Source organism: Rhinatrema bivittatum, chromosome 10 (assembly GCF_901001135.1).
Source record: "Rhinatrema bivittatum chromosome 10, aRhiBiv1.1, whole genome shotgun sequence".
In the NCBI taxonomy this organism is placed as follows: domain Eukaryota; kingdom Metazoa; phylum Chordata; class Amphibia; order Gymnophiona; family Rhinatrematidae; genus Rhinatrema; species Rhinatrema bivittatum.
The window spans coordinates 66,078,648-66,097,432 of NC_042624.1; the positions used below are offsets into that span (position 1 = coordinate 66,078,648).

At 44.2% G+C, this 18,785-nt stretch overlaps 2 protein-coding genes across 6 annotated transcripts in view; one reads left to right on the plus strand and one right to left on the minus strand.

Annotated features, from left to right (window-relative positions):
* The window catches only part of SMG7 (SMG7 nonsense mediated mRNA decay factor), a 169,485-nt gene extending 163,476 nt beyond the window's left edge, over positions 1-6,009 (plus strand). For all 5 annotated transcript variants that reach the window (XM_029617622.1, XM_029617623.1, XM_029617625.1 and 2 more), the window contains one exon: positions 3,901-6,009. In XM_029617622.1, coding sequence (XP_029473482.1) covers positions 3,901-4,014 — 114 coding nt within the window. In that variant the 3' untranslated portion in view covers positions 4,015-6,009. The remainder of the gene's footprint in view (positions 1-3,900) is intronic.
* A 715-nt stretch (positions 6,010-6,724) lies between these two features.
* The window catches only part of NCF2 (neutrophil cytosolic factor 2), a 41,418-nt gene continuing 29,357 nt past the window's right edge, over positions 6,725-18,785 (minus strand). Inside the window, exons 13-15 of the mRNA XM_029618418.1 lie at positions 9,008-9,116; positions 7,645-7,816; positions 6,725-7,037 (exon numbers count right to left, since the gene is read on the minus strand). Coding sequence (XP_029474278.1) covers positions 6,940-7,037; positions 7,645-7,816; positions 9,008-9,116 — 379 coding nt within the window. The 3' untranslated portion in view covers positions 6,725-6,939. The remainder of the gene's footprint in view (positions 7,038-7,644; positions 7,817-9,007; positions 9,117-18,785) is intronic.

Consider the following 18,785-nt stretch of genomic DNA (forward strand, 5'->3'; position numbering starts at 1 on the left):
AGAATGGGCATAATATCATATCTTCTGGCTCCAGATAACACTTTTGCAGCAGAGTTCTGGAGCAATTGTAGAGGTGTAATTATATTCAGGGCCGGTGCATCCATTAGGCAAACTTAGGCGGTCGCCTATGGTGCCGACCCTTGAGGGGTGCCGAAGAGCAGCCAGATGGTGCCTCAAGTAGACCCGCTCATGGCAAACAGGAGTAGAGATTGGTGGGCGTCTTCCATAAGAAAATCCATACAACTTCAAATGGAGAAGATTTACAAAATGATGTAGCCATCAAGAAATGGACACATTCTCATGTTCATTTTCAGAATTACTCCAGTATTTGATTCACTTCATAGATGCTGGTCTGAAATCAAATTCCATCAGCACGCATGTAAGTGCAATAGCAGCCCATCACAACCCAATTGAAGGTAAACCCATTTTTTAGTAACCAATAGTGGCTGGATTTCTAAAAGTTCTATATAACTTAAAGCCTCCTCTAAAAACACAATAGGACTTAAACATAACACTAACACAACTAATACAGGCACCATATGAGCCATTGGCTACTGCGGAAACAAAATTTCTGGCATGAAAACATTGTAATAGCAATAACATCAGACAGAAGAGTAAGTAAATTACAAGCACTAATAAACTATCCACCATATATGCAGATATTCAAAAATAGAATAGTACTCAGAACCCACATAAAGTTCCTATCAAAAATGGTAACCCAATTCCATATGAATTGAGCAAACATTTTTTCCAAAACTGCATACAACACCTGCTGAACAAGCATTACATAGCCTGGATTGCAGATTGGGCCCTCTTGTTCTATTTGGACAGAGCACAAACACTCAGAAAATCAACTCAATTTTTCATATCCTGCGAAACAGCAAAAAAAGGCTGTCAAAAAGAAAACAATATCAATATCAGATCTCACATTATATACCTTAGATTATGAAATTGTTACCGTAAATGTTTTGACACTTTGGTAGTAAGAATTTAATCAAATACATATATGCGTGCCGCCCTGTAAACCGTTGTGATGGTGCACTACTAAACGACGGTATAGAAAAGATTTTAAAATAAAATAAATAAAATGGTTGACATGCATTTCTCATTGCGATGAAACCTTTGGATTGGAAATATCGCCATCAAAGGCACATCCAATGCAAGTGATGGCCACAACAATGGCGCATCTGAACTTGGCATCAACATAGGACATCTGCAAGGCTGCTACATAGTCACCAATATACACTTTGACAAAGCATTACTGTCTGGATAAAGATTTAAGTGATGATGATATATTTAGACAATCAGTACTTAAAGCATTTTTAAATACTTCAACCAAATTTCTCATAAGATATACAATGGATGCAGAATCCAAGCAAAGAAGCAAGACTATTTCATAGCACTCCTCGGCTGGGGAATCCCATTTTGTGTGGCTGTACTGTTGTGCTTGTCCGTGGAGAAAGCAAAGTTGCTCACCTGTAATAGGTGTTTTCCTTGGACAGCAAAGCAAACAGCCACACAATTCCTGCATCCTCCCCAGGAAGTTTTTTTATCCTGGATAAAGACAGGGAGAAGTGCCCTGTATCAAGGATGGTAACAAACCCCTTCTTCACACCTAAAAAAATTAAATTGGACCATGCAGAACTCCCAAGCTCTCTCCACATCTTCCCCTCCCCACCTGGGAACCCCTGCCATGGAAGACCTTACTCCTCCAGTAGGGCTATTTCCTCCTTGGCAATGCATTGTCCCTCCATTGTCGCATGTCGGTGAAAGGATAATCCCCTATCAGAAGGCTGTCTTTTCAGAATTCTGAAAGGAATTGATCCTTTCACTGAAATGTGATGATAGACGTAACAGTTCACGGCCAATGAGGGAACAGCCCTTCTGTGGAGGATGTAGGGCCTTCTCAGCAGGGGTTCCCAAGTGGGGAGCAGGAGATTTGGAGGCCTCAGAAGTTCCACATGGTCCAATATTTTTTTTAAGAGGAGAGGAAGGGTGCTGGGAGGTGGCGAGAAGGACCTGGATCAGCCATGCCAGGCAGATTTTGATTCAAGGTGAGAGAGAGGACCAACTCTGACTCTGACCTGGACCTAGTCCCGAACTTCCTGGCCTGCATTTTAATGTGAAAGGGAGGGGTTTGGCATGCTGGGGAGGGAGGGAGGACTTGCTTGGCCTGCCTGAGTAAGGTTTGGTGCCCTCCTCTTTACCGTGGGAAATTTAACTCCTACTTCCGACCAGGCATTAAATTTCCCATGGTAAAAAGATGTGCTAGGCAGCCTCCCCAGTAGCATGCCTCCTTGCATTGCTAATAAGGCTTCAGAACCATTCTTCAAGCATTGATCTTCTCAAGCATAGACTACTGCAATTCTCTATTGATAGAACTTCCCAAATCAACCCTACACCCTCTGCAAATACTACAGAACGCCACCGCGTGAATTCTCACTGGTCACAAAAGAAAAGACCATATCTCTCCTGTCCTAAAAGATCTACACTGGCTCCCTGTAGAAAAACGAATAGAATATAAAACTCTTTCAATCATACACAACTCAATCCACCATAATGACTTCGATTTGCCTCGACTCCCTGGTTCAAATTCACCACACCCAACGCAACACAAGATCAACCAATAAAGCACGACTAGAACTCCCACCAGTCAACACTGCCAAACTGACCTCTACCAGGAATAGAGCATTCTCAATAGCCGGACCCCCATCTCTGGAACACCCTCCCTTCCAGTCTTAGACTTCAAAGCAATTCCAAACTGTTCAAAAAAACTGCTCAAAACCTGGTTCTTCAAACAAGCCTATAAGGAATGGGATAGGCTAAACCAACAAAATGACAGCACCTTGCAGTCCCACTCTACCCCCTCACCTCACCTCACCACAACCCCCCCTCTTCACAAACTCCCTCCCACCTTTATTACACATCCAAGCACCCTCAACGCCACCACTCGAATACCCTCCAACTTATTTCCCCCTCACGAACAATGTGCCTCAAGATGATCTTAGCACCCTTTTATTACCAACTATACTATTAGTATATTACTCTTAACTATGTTCTTAACCCAAAGTTCTTATGTTATTCCATGTCCAAGCTATTCCTCCGAATTCAGTGTATATCACTGTTATAAATGTAACCAGGTTTAAGTTGATCCGCCAATTTCAATGTATATCGTTGTTATATTTGTGAACCGGAGTGAAGGCCACCCCCAATACTTTGGTATATAAAAACTTATAAAATAAAATATTACCCTGCAATTTGCATCAGATGTATTAAGCTTGCTGTGGGGTTTTTTGGCACTAAAGCCCTCATTACATACCTGGGCAAGGCTGGTGCTGAAAAACCCATGCTAAAACAGTAAAAACCCACGGCTGGCATATTACACTACAGTTCAGAACTCCTTGGCCAAGGTCGGATCCCATTTGCTATTCATTCTTTATGATCTTGGACATGTTTACCCAACTGTAACATGGTGGCAGTAATCATTGTTCCATCTCCCTTCATTCCTTTAGAAGCTTTCTCTAGTTCTGGTGTCAGAAATGCACTGTCAAACCATTCACTCTAGAGATGGTTGCACATGTGTTTCTGAAGTACTGAGCTGTGGGTATTGGGGCTCAGAAAGAAAATCTTTCACCAAACTGCTACCTTGGGACAAGTCACTAACTGGCATTGTTATTATAGCAGGGGGGATATTGTCAGCTCTTGGGTTGCTAGTCTTCCTCATTATTTAGTATAAACAGCTGGCCTTGAGCACTGGTTTGCTTTTATATCCTGATACGAGAATAAGTATTTATTTGGGGAGGAGTAGACGAAAGGATAAAACTTACCTTGGACAGTGATTTGTGTTTTGGAATGGTGATGTAAAAATGAGCCCCATCTTTACCTCTTACTTTCTTTCAGTCCATCTGGTCCAGTTCTATGATGCATCCAGGCCCTTCAGCCCTGGAGCAGCTGTTAATGCAGCAGAAGCAAAAGCAACAGCGTGGACAAGGTGCCATGAATCCACCGCACTGAAGAGACCCACTGAGGCAGCAACCCTCGTGAATGAAGGCTCCATAAACCATGGCATGTTGGGTTTGCAGGACTGGCCCACACGGTCCTGTGCAGGTGGCGGCCCTCTTGTCCTCTCTCTGTTTCTTACTATCACAGAGGGTGTAAGTGCTCCACTGACCCACTGAGTGTGCACGAAACCTCGCAGTGTGATGTCGATGACGACAACAAAGACGCCGAAAGGACATAGGGGGACTCTCTCATCCCTACCCAGCTCCTGCGCTGGCTGGCGGGAGAGAGGAACTGGTATTTTTCTCGCTCAGTTTTCCGATCTCACAGTCTCCTCTCACCTTCTCCGATGTGCATGCCCCCAGCCACATGGGAAGTGAAGACTGATGATAAGGGCAGGCAGGAGAAGCAGCAGCAGGTGAGGACTTCAGTCCTTGCAGTAGGAATCCATTCATGATTGCACTGCTGACTGAAAATGTCATTTGAAAACTATTCCTTAAACATCTTCATTATTATTAACTAATGGATTTCTTGTTATTCCTATCTCAGTAGTGAAAAACAACCTTTAATTCTTCCATTCACAGACATGCTTGTAGTCTGTCCGTAGCTGTGAGACCCATTCACTGCTCCTGGTTTTCAAGGGTGCTGATAACAGGGTTAAATGTTAGTCCCTGGTTAGTAAAGGCAATCCAGGAAAGGGAGAAGAGAGGTCAGGCACTTAGTTACCTGTTCGCCATCGTGGTAAGACCCTTCTCTTCCTTGCCTTCGAGACAGCGTGACAAACAGCTCCGTCTGCAGGAGCTTGAGATAGTCAGGGGACATGTCGGTGCTCACTGCATTTGGCAGTAAAACGCTGTGAGAATAGGGAGGGGGTTTTAAATTTGATTCGTGTACATTTTACTGTAGCGTAGGAACTGGACTTGTCAGAGGCAGCCTAGTCAACTCCGTCTAGGCCTGACGGGTTTTACTAGATAGATTGCAGCTTTCAATGTTGTTCTTGTTTTGGGGTTTTGTTTTGTTTTTTGTTTTTGTTTTTTTTGTTTGCTGGGTTTTTCCCCCCTCATACTGGATGCTTGTAGTTTTAATCCTGATGCATATCTCATGAGCGAGTGAAGCCAGGACGTGGAGTGTGAGTAGCCAGCATGAAGGGGGGGGGGGGAGGGAAAGGGGAGGGGAGGCAGGGAGTGTGTGCCCAAGCTGAATTGAAGCCACACATCTTCCCATTCAGGGTGAAGCACAAGGCCCCAAACAGATGTCAGATGGGGAAAAGCTTTTATTTGATAATTCTTTGGGCAAATAGAGACTGCAGATTGCCATAGAAAGGAATCATTTGTTTCATGAAAAAAGTAATTAACTTATAGGAAAGAGTAAAAACAGATTGTTTAATGACCGTTTAGGGGGGAGAGGGTATGGTCTCTAACTTCTAAAGTTAGGAAATTGTCAGTGAAAAGTAGCACTGGAGGGCCTTGTACTGCATCTGTACTGTGCTGGCCCATGGGCCTTGTGATTTCATCTCTCCTTTCACATCAGTGTCGCTGCTCTTTTAAGATACTACTTAGGATTCTGTCACTGTCTAAGAAGGACTGAGGCATAGAGCTTCTTCCTTTCCAAAGCGGTATTTGAAGTGGAGTCATCTGTCAGCCCCTCCTGGTTTATGTGCTAGCACTGTGCATCCAGGACAGCTACAATCCAACATTCCATTGTTCTGATTCTGTGGCACCATCCAGCAACCCACCAGGCCCAGCAGGGTCAGGGTCCCAGCCACAGTCCCCACAGCTGCATGAGAATCTGCTGTTTGGAATGTTTCTTAATTCATGGTGCATAGGGCAGGGTGGGATCCCCATCATTCCTCCTGTGCTTGGAGGGACTGGGGATCATTTGGAGGTGGGCGGGGGGGTTCTCCTGAGCAGGAATTGGTTTGTGATGTAAGCTTTTCTTTGTTTTTGTCTGTACAAAAAGCTGCAGCTGCTGAAATCAGCTTTGCCTTTAATTAAACCATGTTCTCTCCAATTATGCGTGTGTTGTCTTTATTCCTCCTCCAGATGTTCACTGGGACTTGTCAGGCTGACAGTTACTGTGAAGGTAAAATATCAGGTAGTTCCCTTCATAAAAAAGAAATCCTATGATTAGAGTACAGATGAGATAGCAAGGGTGTATACATTGTGTTTTGAGTCCCATTTTAGAGGTTAGAGTGCAGAAGTCCAAAATCATGAGGAGATGGCAAAGACGGGAGTTTGTATTCAGTGGGAGGAGAGTTTGCAAACTTGTTGCTCTGACTCCACTGGGTTCATTGCACAGGACCATGTGACCTGGAACTAAATGGTTGTGAGTCCAGCTATCTCCTCTGTGGCTGACTTCTTGTCAGTAGATCTCTGCAGGATAGTTATGCCACAGAAACTGATAAAATTAGTGTCAATCAGTTTTGAGCATCTACTTTGTTTTCTGCTGTGAAGTACATGAGGAAGATACAATGGGAGAAAAGATGGTTAAGAAGGGATAAGATAGAAGTTTATAAAATCATGAGCAGGTTGAACAAGTTAATAGTACTAGGACTAAGGGAAACTCCATTAGACTAGCTGATTCAGATTTAAAACATTTAAGAGTATTTTTTTCAGTCAATTTACAATCACAATGCTATTTATACTGGAGAATGTAGTCATGGGTAGTAATATAGCTTGATTTAAAAAAAAAAAAAAAAAAAAAAAAAGGTTTAGACAAGTTTTGTGAAGGACATGTTTATTAATAATTACTGGCCAAGAATACTTGATCACCACATATTCTGGGAGTGAGTAAGAGGGAATGGATCTCCCTTTTAGAATCTATCTGGTCAGTGCTCTGGATTGGCCATGGTCAGAGACAGGATCCTGTGTGACCTCAGCATGCTGCTTTGTATGTTCCATGGTGACCGGTTCTCTATAGCTATGCTTGGGTTCCTGCCCATTAGATTCCGGGTGTCTTGGCAATGTGTTCTTCAACAAAAGATGTTGGGAAGATGCCCACCTTCCCATGGCACTGGCCTTCCCACCAGTCTTCATTCACTGGAAGAGAAAATGCAATAGTGATTAGGTTGGAATTGTATGTCAATGGTCTTCCTCTGCCATAGAGACTAAGGTTTCTAGTTCATGCACATTACAAGATTTGTACTTGTAAGAAGCAATGCTTACACTTGTACTCTGCATTGTTCAGCATAGGAAAGAAACATTTCTACCTCCTCAAGGCTACTATCTTTCTGTATTGATGGTAGTAACTACAAAAAAAAAAGCTGGGTTTTGGCAACAAGGATAGAGGTATAGAAAAGAAGAGATGGAAGGAGTTAGTGTTGGAGTAAAGTAGGGGTGGCCAACCTAGTCCTCAAGAGCCACAAACGGGGCTGGTTTTCAGGATATCCGTAATGAATATGTATACAATAACTATGCATGCACTACTGCCATTGTATGTAAATATACCTCCTGCATATTCATTACGGATATCCTGAAAACCAGGTCTATTTGTGGCTCTTGAGGCCTAGAGCTGACCATCTGAGGTTTAAGGTACAGTGGAGGGCATAAAATGGGAATAGGGAGTAGGATAAGCAAGTGTGTGATTGATAAAAGTAAGAGAAAAATACTCAGACAAATCTAAAGCAATCCTTTAGTTTTAAATTACCTTTGGACAAGACCAGTATCACATCCCCTTCCTGGAACTCTAGATCCTCAGGCTCTATAGCTTCATAGTCAAATAGTGCAACCACATGATTGGCTTTCTCATCTTCTGTGGTTTCTTTCTGCTCGCTAACATCCTCCTCATTGCCACTGTTTTCACTTGTCAATTGCTCCACCTAAAACAGGTAAAGCTTTCTTAAGATACTGTCAACATTTTTTCTAAATAAGTACTCTGACAGGGAAATTGGGCCTACAGCACATTTACAGCTACGCTGTGCGTTTAAAAAAGATAAAGGGATAACTAAAGGAATGAGCTTTGAATAGCTGTGTAAGCTTGATGACACTTGCCTGGTGAAGCTATAAGGTGAATAGGATGAACTGGACTTGTGATATCTTGCCTTAATAAATTGGTTAGACTATAAGGTGCCACCCACCTCTTCCCATTTTTGCTACACCAGACTAACACAGCTATCCCTGTGCTGATTGATAGTCATGTGAGGCTAGCTACGTGTGAAGTGTGACCACAGTATAAGGTACACTCTATCCTGCTTTTTTTATGTGCTTATAGTTCCATTCTAGGCTGCCTCCGGAGAGCCACAAAATAATAAAATTAAACTGCCTAACTCTACTCCACATAAGGAAGCCTATTGAAGGGTTCTTGAGGGCAGTCTAGGCTGCATCAGACTTCATATTAGGCATGTACAGGGCTTACATTTTCAGTTTGGGGCAGGGAGTGATTTTCAGTTTGTTTAATACTTTTTTTTCTTGTTCAATTTTCTTCCCGAGCCTCTCCAAGGCCCTCTAACCTCCCACCCAGCAAAGAAAAGCTCAAGACCTGGGCCCAGCCAGAGTCTTCCTAGGCCCCTCCAAATCCCATGCCCTTTTAACATTGACTGGGGCCAGGAACCCCCCCACTTACCCCATCTGTTGAGTCCATGATGGTAGAAGGGGCAGAACTGATCTCTGCTCACTTGCTCTTTGTGCTTTACAAATGGTGCCAGTTGTCTGCATGATGCCCAAAGGTGGTGGCTTTTGTGTCAGTTCCAGTACAGGTGCTGCCATTTTTAAAACAGGACGAGCAAAGGCAGGTGTGAGTGGGCATCGCTCCTACCCTTTCCACTGTTTCAGGACCAATAGATGGCATGAGGGGGAGGTCAGAGAGGCAAGAAGACCTCATGTTTAATTAGGGCAGAATTTTGCTTTTAGAATGCAAACTAACTCCTCTGTGGGTAGCGCAAACTTCTACTAATACCCCCCAAAAACAGGAGTATATGGAGTGCAATGAGAAAAGAGGAAGCGCACAACTGAGGAGGATAGTATGAGCAGAGGAAAGCTGAGGAGGATTATGAAATGGGGCCATTACTTACCTCTGCATAGTCACACCAGAGTGTCAGACAGTGGTTTTTGGCCTGATCCCATGCTGCCTTTATTGTTTCTTCATTTAGTGGAAGGAGTTGGTCACTTACAGACCTATAGCTGCAGGGGGGAAAAAATGAGGCAAAAGGAGCAGAGCTGAGTGAGCAGTGGTACGGGTGCAAGAAAGGTGGAGCCAGATCCCTGTGGGACCTCTTTCCTACACATACACTCACACCCATATATACAAAAACACCCAATAGCAGCAGAAGCAGTGGGGCTGACATTCACCTTGACCCTTTGCTATCCTCTCTCATTCCCTGCAATTGTGCCAGGAAAAGGCACAAAAATCAGAACCCTGTGACTGCTCTGAGTAAGCAACTCCAGCATCTGATCTGCTTTCTATGCCACCACCCATTCTGCTCCATTTCTGTAGGAAGCTGGCACTGATTAACACCACCAGATCTGGTCTATTTCCATGGGGGAGTTGGAACTGATTTATACCACCACTTCTACTCTTGTCTCCTTGTTTCCTGGAAAAAAAAGATGGCAGACCTCCATTCTGTGCTGTTCCAGAGATCAAGCCTTGGGTAACAGACACAAAAAGGGGTGTTTATCAAGGACAGGACTGAAGCCTTGACAATTGGCACTACTGCACACAAGTTTCAAATTTGCTAATTCAACCCCTTTTTGTATCTCTTTTTTTGCTCTGCAGCATCTGCTGCCATCTCATCCCTTCTCACTAGATTAGGGAGTAAAATGGTGGTTTTCTGTTCTCATCCTTTCTCCTCTTCTTCCCTGCAGGCTGCCTGAAGGGGAGGGATGGGAGCAGAACCGCACTGCTGCTCTGCCACTTAAGTTGGACAAGGAGTGGCAAAACTGTCCTAGGCTGATCCCTGAAAAGGAGTAGTAGGTCATTTAATGTGGATTCTAGGCCACAGCCTAAAACACTACCCATTTTGAGCCTTGGGGTGGGGGAGGTCAGGCAGCATTTTGTGTTGCTTGTGATTGCAGATGGTACAGAAACAATCCACAAAATGTGTAAAAAATTAACCAGGTCCCAAAATTGGAATTTCTCTGTGCAGCTGTATAAAAATTCCTATATAAACATAAACTTTGAAATACAGAGAGGCACATCAGCCCCCCCCCCCCCCCCCCCCCCCGGCCAAATTCTGAAATTCAGACTAGAATTTTATTTTAAGGTACCTGATCTAGCAAAAATGTTTTAAGATGGTCAGTTGGCTGTTTAAAGCAACCAAAATCTCTTTGAGTCCCTTTGGTGGTTCTGACTTTTATTTCATTGTCAAACACTGAGTCTTTACAGTTTTCCCAGAGTTTCTCTTTAGATAACCAGGGATGGCTTTTGAGTAGGACAAGCAGGACAATCACCTAGAGCATAATGCACCAAGGGGTGCTGCTAGCCCAGAAGCACCACCAACTCTGTTCCTATGATGTATTCAGGAGTGGGCCTAGCAGGGACCCTTAAGCAGCTATCTATGTCACTCAGGCCATACAGACCATCCCTGGCAGATCAGGAGGAGCACCGGGTTGCTGTGCTGCCACTACCACAGAACCTTTCGGTTTCTGCTGATCCTGCAAGCATGTTCAAAACTTGCGGGCCAGCACTTTCTGTATGCTTTAGTGTAATCCACTGCTATAGATGGAATACAAAAGGTTTTTAAATAAATGATAAAAAAAGGTCTCCCAGAGGCCCTACAATTTCCCTTTTGCCCTGACATAAGCCCCTCAGGCCCCCTCCAACCCTTCTGCCACCAGCAAAATAACTCTGGCCTGGGTCTACTTGGCTGAGCTTAGCTGGTACCTTCCAAACCCCCTCCTGCCCTCTGCAAAACATTGCCAGGGCTGGATACTTCCTTAGCCCCCACTTGCCTCTTCTGAAGGGGGGGGGGGCGGGGTCTGGCGGTTGTAAAAGGCAGCATTGAAGTGATATCACTTTCGTGCCACTCAGAGCAAGTAGGCTTCAATCCTGTCCCTTACAACCACCAAACCTGGGAACTCTCCAGATTTGGCCCGAAGACTCTAGAATTCAGGAGGAATTCCTGGGTCTCCTGGCCAACATCCAAAAACTCCATGTGCTCCTTCCTGCCCGCACAGCCCTGGAAGAGGATTACAGGAGTGTGCAGGCAGGAAGGATGAGTGTCTGACCTGGGCTGAAAAGAAGGGGCAGCATCCGTGGATCCATGGGGTGGGTTGTGGCTCACCCAGTAATTGCTACACCGTGGCCAAAGAAGCATTCCATCCCATGGCAGCCCAGAAGCAGGGTCACCAAGGACCTCATCCCATGGTAGCCTGATTATGTGTGTGTGTGTGTGAGAGAGAAGACTTATGTTTGAGTGCTAGAGAACATGTGAAGGTGACAGCCTGTATGTGTTTATGAGAGAGAAAGGCAGTGGGTATATGTGAGAGAGGTTGAGACAGCATGTGAAAGTGAGAGCCTGTATGTGAGACGAACATAAAAGTGAGAGCCTGTTTGTGAATGTGAGAGCTTCTGTGTGTGAGATGGAGACAGCATCTGAAAGTGAGAGCATGTCTGTTTGTGTGTAAGAGATGGAGACAGCTTGTGAGAGTGAGAGCCTATGTGGGTGAGGTAGCTGCCTTAATTCCAGTTCTAGTGCATTCTACAAAAAGCCAATACTTGCCAATCCGCAGCCTGTTCCAAAAACCAGTTCTTCCATACCTGGGTTTCAGCCAGCCAGATCCAAACCTGCTATTGTGCCTTTGTCCCAGCCACAAAAGCTGCTCCTAGTTCTGAGGTTAATATCAAGTCAGACCCTGTCTTCATTCCTGCCAATTGGAGTCTGGGGCCAGAGTCCAGGAGGGACCCTGTTTCACACTCTGCTACAGAGGAACCTGCTCCTGTGGAGACTCTGGGGTCCAAATTCCAAGACCTGCATCTGCTTCCCAAAGAAAAGTCAAACTATGCTTCAGGTCATAAGCTTAATTCAGGCCTAGCTTCAAGGATTCTGGTCCAGCCTGTGCCAGAAACACTTTCAAAGATTTCAGCTCAGGCTACTCCTGCAGCACTTTTCAAGAACCCGGTCCGAGTTAATCTCACAACCCTTTTCAAGAATCTGGGCCAGATTGTTCTCACAGCATTTCCAAAGACTCATTCTCAGGCCAAGCTCACCGCAGGCCCCCAGAACTTGTTTCTGGCTGCTTCTCTTACAGCATCAAAGCTCTGCTCCAGCCTGTGCTTGCACCAGATTCAAGGACTTCATTCACAGTGAATCCAGCAACCTCTGTCCAGCCACTAGTGAAATCTGCAATGCTTTGATGCCTCCAACTTTTCCTGCCAGGTTTCTGCAATGTCAAGCTGAGCCAGTTCCTGACATGACTTTCTCCCAGGCTGAGAAAGCTTTTCCTGCCACATCTCTATAATGCTAAACTGAGCCAATTCCTGTCACGACTCTATTCCAGGTGGACTCCGACCCAGCTACTCCACTCCAAGCAGATTCCGATCCTGCTACCCCAGTCCTGGCTGCTTCTGCAGCATATCCCAAGACCTCACTCCAATCTACATTTGCAACACCCAAGCCTTTGTTTCAGATGACAACTGTAGCCTCCAAGTCACAGATTATGTTTACTATGATTCTGATGAAGCTAGTGCCTGCTAACACTCTGCTCTAGTCTCTGACTGGCTTGATGGAACTCCAAGCCAACTGTTCAGAGAGAGATTCTGATCCAGGCTGCACCCACAGCTTCCCAGCTCTTGTTTTTGGTTGTACCCACAATGTTCAAGTCCTTGACCATATGGTACCTGCAGTATCCAAAACACTACTTCCGATGGATTCCATCTCTGATCCAGGCACTCTGCTTCTGTCTTGCTCCTTTCCAGATGCCCAAGATCCTTTCCTCTCAGTGTACACATTCCAGTGGGAGCACTGAGAGGAGAGGATTGGTAAGTATTGCTTTGGGAAATCTTAGAATTTAAAAAGTTTTGGAGAGAGATTCTTTAGTGTGTGTTTGTGTTTGTTATAAAAAACTAGCCAAAAGGTAGGAAATAGCTTAGAGTGTGTGTGTAAGTTATAAAAAGTCAGCCAAAAGGTAGGTAATAGCCTAGAGTTGTATATACCTAAGTAAAAAGATTGAAAAAGATAGGTTGTTCATCTTGAAAAGGTGTTAGAGTAGTGTGAGTGATATGAGTAGGTGCCAACGTTTGTTAAACACAATAGCAGTGAGTCACTCAGGCTAACTAATTGAAGTGTAAATCAGCAAAGGGATTGTGTTGTACTAAGTTGCCTTAGAAATTTATTGGAGGGGAAGAGCTTAGTAACTCACAATCCAGTGGGAACACTGAAAGGAGTGGATCATCTTGGTGGTGGCTGAAGAGGATCTGTAAGTATTGCTTTGGGAAATTTTAGAACTTAAAAGGTTTTGAGGAGAGGGAAACTATTGGGGTATATCCTTTAGTGTGTGTGGGTATGTGTGTTTATTATAGAAAGCAAGCCAAAAGGTAGGAAATATCTTAGAGTGTGTGTGTTTGTCTTTCCCTCCATCTTACCCCTCTTCCACCCATTCCTAGCCCATCCTTTGATTTATAGGCAAGAGACACTTTCACATTAAAAATCATTCAGCCTTTTATGTAACACAGGATTTCCCTAGCCCCTATCAAGAGTTTAATTATCCCATTGCAGGTCACTACCAGATTAATAGTGAATATACCAATAAATTTAAAGGACTCTAATTGTATGCATTCGTACTCCTGTAGCAATCTAAACTTAACTAGGAGCTCAACAAAATTAAGATGAAGGCAGCAGTCCAGCAGCAAGTGGGGAGGGGGGGGGGCTTCCAGTCTTTTGCATCGAGTGACCTGTTCAATAGATCCCTAGAAACGGGAGTGGTGCCGAGTGATTGGATAAGAGCAGTGGTGATCCCGCTTCACAAGAGTGGAAACAGAGAAGAGGCTGGTAACTACAGACCAGTTAGCCTCACCTTGGTGGTGGTAAAAGTAATGGAGTCGCTGTTAAAAGAAAGAATAGTGAACTATCTACAGTCGGAAGAATTGCTGGACTAGAGACAGCATGGATTCACCAGGGGAAGATCCTGTCAGACAAATCTGATAGACTTTTTTGACTGGGTAACCAAGGAATTGGATCGAGGAAGAGCACTCGATGTCATTTACTTGGACTTCAGCAAAGCTTTTGATACAGTTCCGCACAGGAGACTGGTGAATAAAATGAGAAGCTTAGGAGTGAGTGCCCACCACCCTCTCCGTGAAGAAATACTTCCTGACATTGATTCTGAGGTCTTTCTCCCTGGAGTTTCAAATCATGACCCCTGGTTCTGCTGATTTTGTTTTTGCAATGGAAAAGGTTTGTTGTTGTTTTTGGATCATTGGTCAAGTATCTGAAACTCTGTATCATATCAACCTTGCTCCTCCTTTCCTCCAGGGGCTACATATTTAGATTCTTCAATCTCTCCTCATAAGTCATTCGATGAAGGCCATCCACCTTTTTGGTCGCCCTTCTCTGGACCGCCTCCATCCTGTCTCTGTCCCTTCGGAGATACGGTCTCCAGAACTGAACACAATACTCCAGGTGAGGCCTCACCAAAGACCTGTACAAGGGGATAATCACTTCCCTTTTCTTACTCGATATTCCTCTCTCTATGCAGCCCAGCATTCTTCTGGCTTTAGCTATCACCTTGTCACATTGTTTTGCCGACTTCATATCATTAGACACTATCACCCCAAGGTCTCTTTCCTGCTCCGTGCACATCAGCACGGTGGCCTGGATTGCAAACTGGTTGACGGACAGAAGACAACGTGTGATAGTAAATGGAACTTACTCTGAAGAGAGAGTGGTGTTGAGTGGAGTGCCACAGGGGTCGGCGTTGGGACCGGTCCTGTTCAATATCTTTGTGAGCAACATTGCGGACTGGATAGAAGGTAAGGTTTGTCTTTTTGTGGATGACACTAAGATGTGTAACAGAGTGGACACACCAGAAGGAGTGGAGAGAATGAGATTGGATTTAAGGAAACTGGAAGAGTGGTTGAAGATATGGCAGCTACGATTCAATGCCAAGAAGTGCAGAGTCATGCTTGCTTGCTTGCTTGCTTATTTATTTATTTATTTATGGTTTTTATATACCGGCATTCATGAGAAACACATCATGCTGGTTTACATAAAACAGGAGTGCAGTAGATACATCAAACTAGAACTGTTGTGTTGGAAGGTACAGTTACAAATAACGAGGGTAGAAGAACTGGGAGAAGGAGGAAATGAAGGAAAGATTAGTAACTGTTAAACTCTATACAAATTATACAAAGACATGGTATGGAAATCCAAAAGAACTGTATTTGATGGGGGGAGAAGGGCTGATGTGCACGGAGCAGGAAAGAGACCTTGGGGTGATAGTGTCTAATGATATGAAGTCGGCAAAACAATGTGACAAGGTGATAGCTAAAGCCAGAAGAATGCTGGGCTGCATAGAGAGAGGAATATCGAGTAAGAAAAGGGAAGTGATTATCCCCTTGTACAGGTCTTTGGTGAGGCCTCACCTGGAGTATTGTGTTCAGTTCTGGAGACCGTATCTCCGAAGGGACAGAGACAGGATGGAGGCGGTCCAGAGAAGGGCGACCAAAAAGGTGGATGGCCTTCATCGAATGACTTATGAGGAGAGATTGAAGAATCTAAATATGTAGCCCCTGGAGGAAAGGAGGAGCAAGGTTGATATGATACAGAGTTTCAGATACTTGACCAATGATCCAAAGACAATGACAAACCTTTTCCATTGCAAAAACAAAATCAGCAGAACCAGGGGTCATGATTTGAAACTCCAGGGAGAAAGACCTCAGAATCAATGTCAGGAAGTATTTCTTCACGGAGAGGGTGGTGGGTGCCTGGAATGCCGTTCTGGAGGAAGTGGTGAAGACCAAAACTGTGAAGGATTTCAAAGGGGCGTGGGATAAATACTGTGGATCCATAAAGTCTAGAGGCATGGGGATGGCTTGCAGGAATGATGGCTACTACCTGGAGATTAATATCCTTATTCAATAAACATATACACGGTTAATGCAACTTCAACATTTTCTATGTTTCAACGGCAAGAGGAAATGTGGAAAAAAGGATTTGCATCCATATAAAAGCAGGGGAGTAGCTTGCTTGTTACGGCGGTTACTACCCCAAACCAAAAATGCCTGATACTTCACTTTCAATGCATATCCAGCATAGCTCTCTGCTTCAACAGCAGGCGGAATGAAGAAAAGATGATTTATATTCAGACAACTACCAACAAGGTCTGAATTACATAGTCTGGATAAAACAAATAAGCATGGGTGTAGCTTGCTTGTTACGGCGGTTACTATCCTGAATCAAGCCTGATACTTCACTTAGAATACATATCCAGCGCAGCTCACTGCTTCAACGGCAGCGGGTATGAAGAAAAGATTATTTGTATTCAAACAACCAACAAGGACTGAGTTGCACAGGCTGGGTAAACAAGCATGGGAGTAGCTTGCTTATTTACAGTGGTTACTACTCCAAACCAATTAGCTAGATACTTTACTTAGATGCAGCTCCAGCACTGCTATCTACGATGGTGGGGGTGGAAGGGAAATAGAACCAAAAAAGTTATTTAAAGGAACAAGAGTAACAGAAAAGTATGAAAAAAAAATGTGTGAAGCTTGCTGGGCAGACCTGATGGACAGTTTGGTCTTCTTCTGCCGTCATTTCTATGTTTCTATGGGTGTCACATGTATGATTTTTTTTTATCACCAATGAAAGGGTGTAGGTGTGCACCTGGTACAAACAGCTCATAGCTCTCAGAGAATGAGTCAAATCTCTGGAGGCTAGAGTGGCAGATCTGGAGGAGTTGAGACAAACAGACCTTCACGGACATAGTAGCCAAGTCCCAACTCCAATCTGGCAGCCTTGGTGCTGCCTTGAAGGAGGAAGTTTTTCTGGTCTCTCGGCAGCGCATGGTTCAGAGGGAGATATCTTCAAAGGATACTTATGAAGCAAGAGAGTTAGGGCATCCCAACAGAGAGATTCCGATAAAAGCAAAAATAATCCATGTGTCTATAAGAAAAGAATCAAGTGAACTAAACTATTCCAAATTATCCCTGATAATTGAAAAGCGGGCTGTTAATACAAACAAAAAACACACTTTGAAATGTCTGTATGCCAATGCCAGAAGTCTAAGAAATAAGATGGGAGAGTTAGAGTGTATAGCAGCAAATGATGAGATTGACATAATTGGCATCACAGAGACTTGGTGGAAGGAGGATAACCAATGAGAGACAGCCATACCAGGGTACAAATGATATTGCAATGATAGGATGGAGCAACTTGATTGGGGGGGGGGGCGGGGGGATGCTTTGTATCCAGGATGGTATAGAGTCCAATAGGATAAAGACTTCCCCTGTGTGTTGGGGAAGAGTATAGCAATAAGAGTATATGGCCAAAATGATGAGACAGACAAGGAAATGCTAAGAAAAATTAGGGAAGCTAACCAAATTAATAGTGCAGTAATAATGGGAGATTTAAATTACCAATATTGAGCAGAAGCAAACCTTGCACATAAGCAAGTACATAGGAACACTGGTGCAAGTAGAGAGATACAGTTCCATTCGATCAGTAAACCATATTTTTATTATTGTGAACATTCATAATACATTCACTGTGGCAACTCCGTTAGTGTAACAGCAAGAAGCTTAAAGTCCCCCGACACGGTCCCGTGTTTCGCGGTGGCTGCATCGGGAGGGACCAGATGATATTCAAAATCTGAAATAAAATGTGAGTAATCAAGAACGGAACAAACGGCTGCCATATGTATATCATAGTAATAGTTCACATACCTTATACAAGACCATCAGGAGCGCGAGCGCCCGCTGATTTCAACTCATATTTAAAGCACTCAAAATGGCGCGAAAGAACAAACTCTCGCGAGATGCTGGGAATGACAGAAGAACACCTGTGATCATATTAACATATTAGACAGAATTGCTAATAAAACAGATACCACTCAATGTCCTTATTAAGACCGTGGGGGGAAACTGAGTTGAGGATAAAGATCCATCGCTGCTCCCTCCGGCCTAGCATACAGGCGAAATCTCCTCCCCGCGGGGACGGCGAGACCACCTCCAATACCTGGAAGGAGAGGTCAGCGATGGAGTGTCCGGCATGTATCCAATGAGCCACTAAAGGTTCATCAATCCTAGATAATCTGATATTAGAACAGTGTTCTATAATACGTGTCTTAATCATGCGTGAGGTTTTCCCCACATAGACCAATGAGCAAGGGCATGTAATCACGTAAATTACTCCTTTTGTGCAACAATCTGACTGGGAATGTAGATTGAACACACGTCCTGACCCAGGGTGTTTGAAAACTGTAAACGTCTCAGTGTGGCTGCACATCGTGCATCGGCCACAGGGGCTGTGTTGGCCCCTAGTCCGAAGTAAGTTTTGTACAGGCGCCAGCGATGTGTGCACAAGCCGGTCTCTCAAATTTGTAGCTCTTTTAAAAGTGAAACGTAGGGGACCATGCATTAAATCAGTGAGGGACAGGGCTGACCAATGGTGTTTAATCATGTTCACAATAGACCTTCCTAAGGTAGAGAAAGGGAGAATACAGTTAAAGCATACATCATCACACTGTGTGGAAGAGCTGAACAACCAGTCCCGGTGCGTGTATAATGCACGTTTAAAAGCTCTTTTCACAATTCGTGTTAGGTAGCCCCTTTCAACAAACCTGGTGAACATGCATCGGGACTGAGAGAGAAATTCCTCCCGTGTGGAGCAAAGGCGACGGAGCCGTAAAAATTGCCCC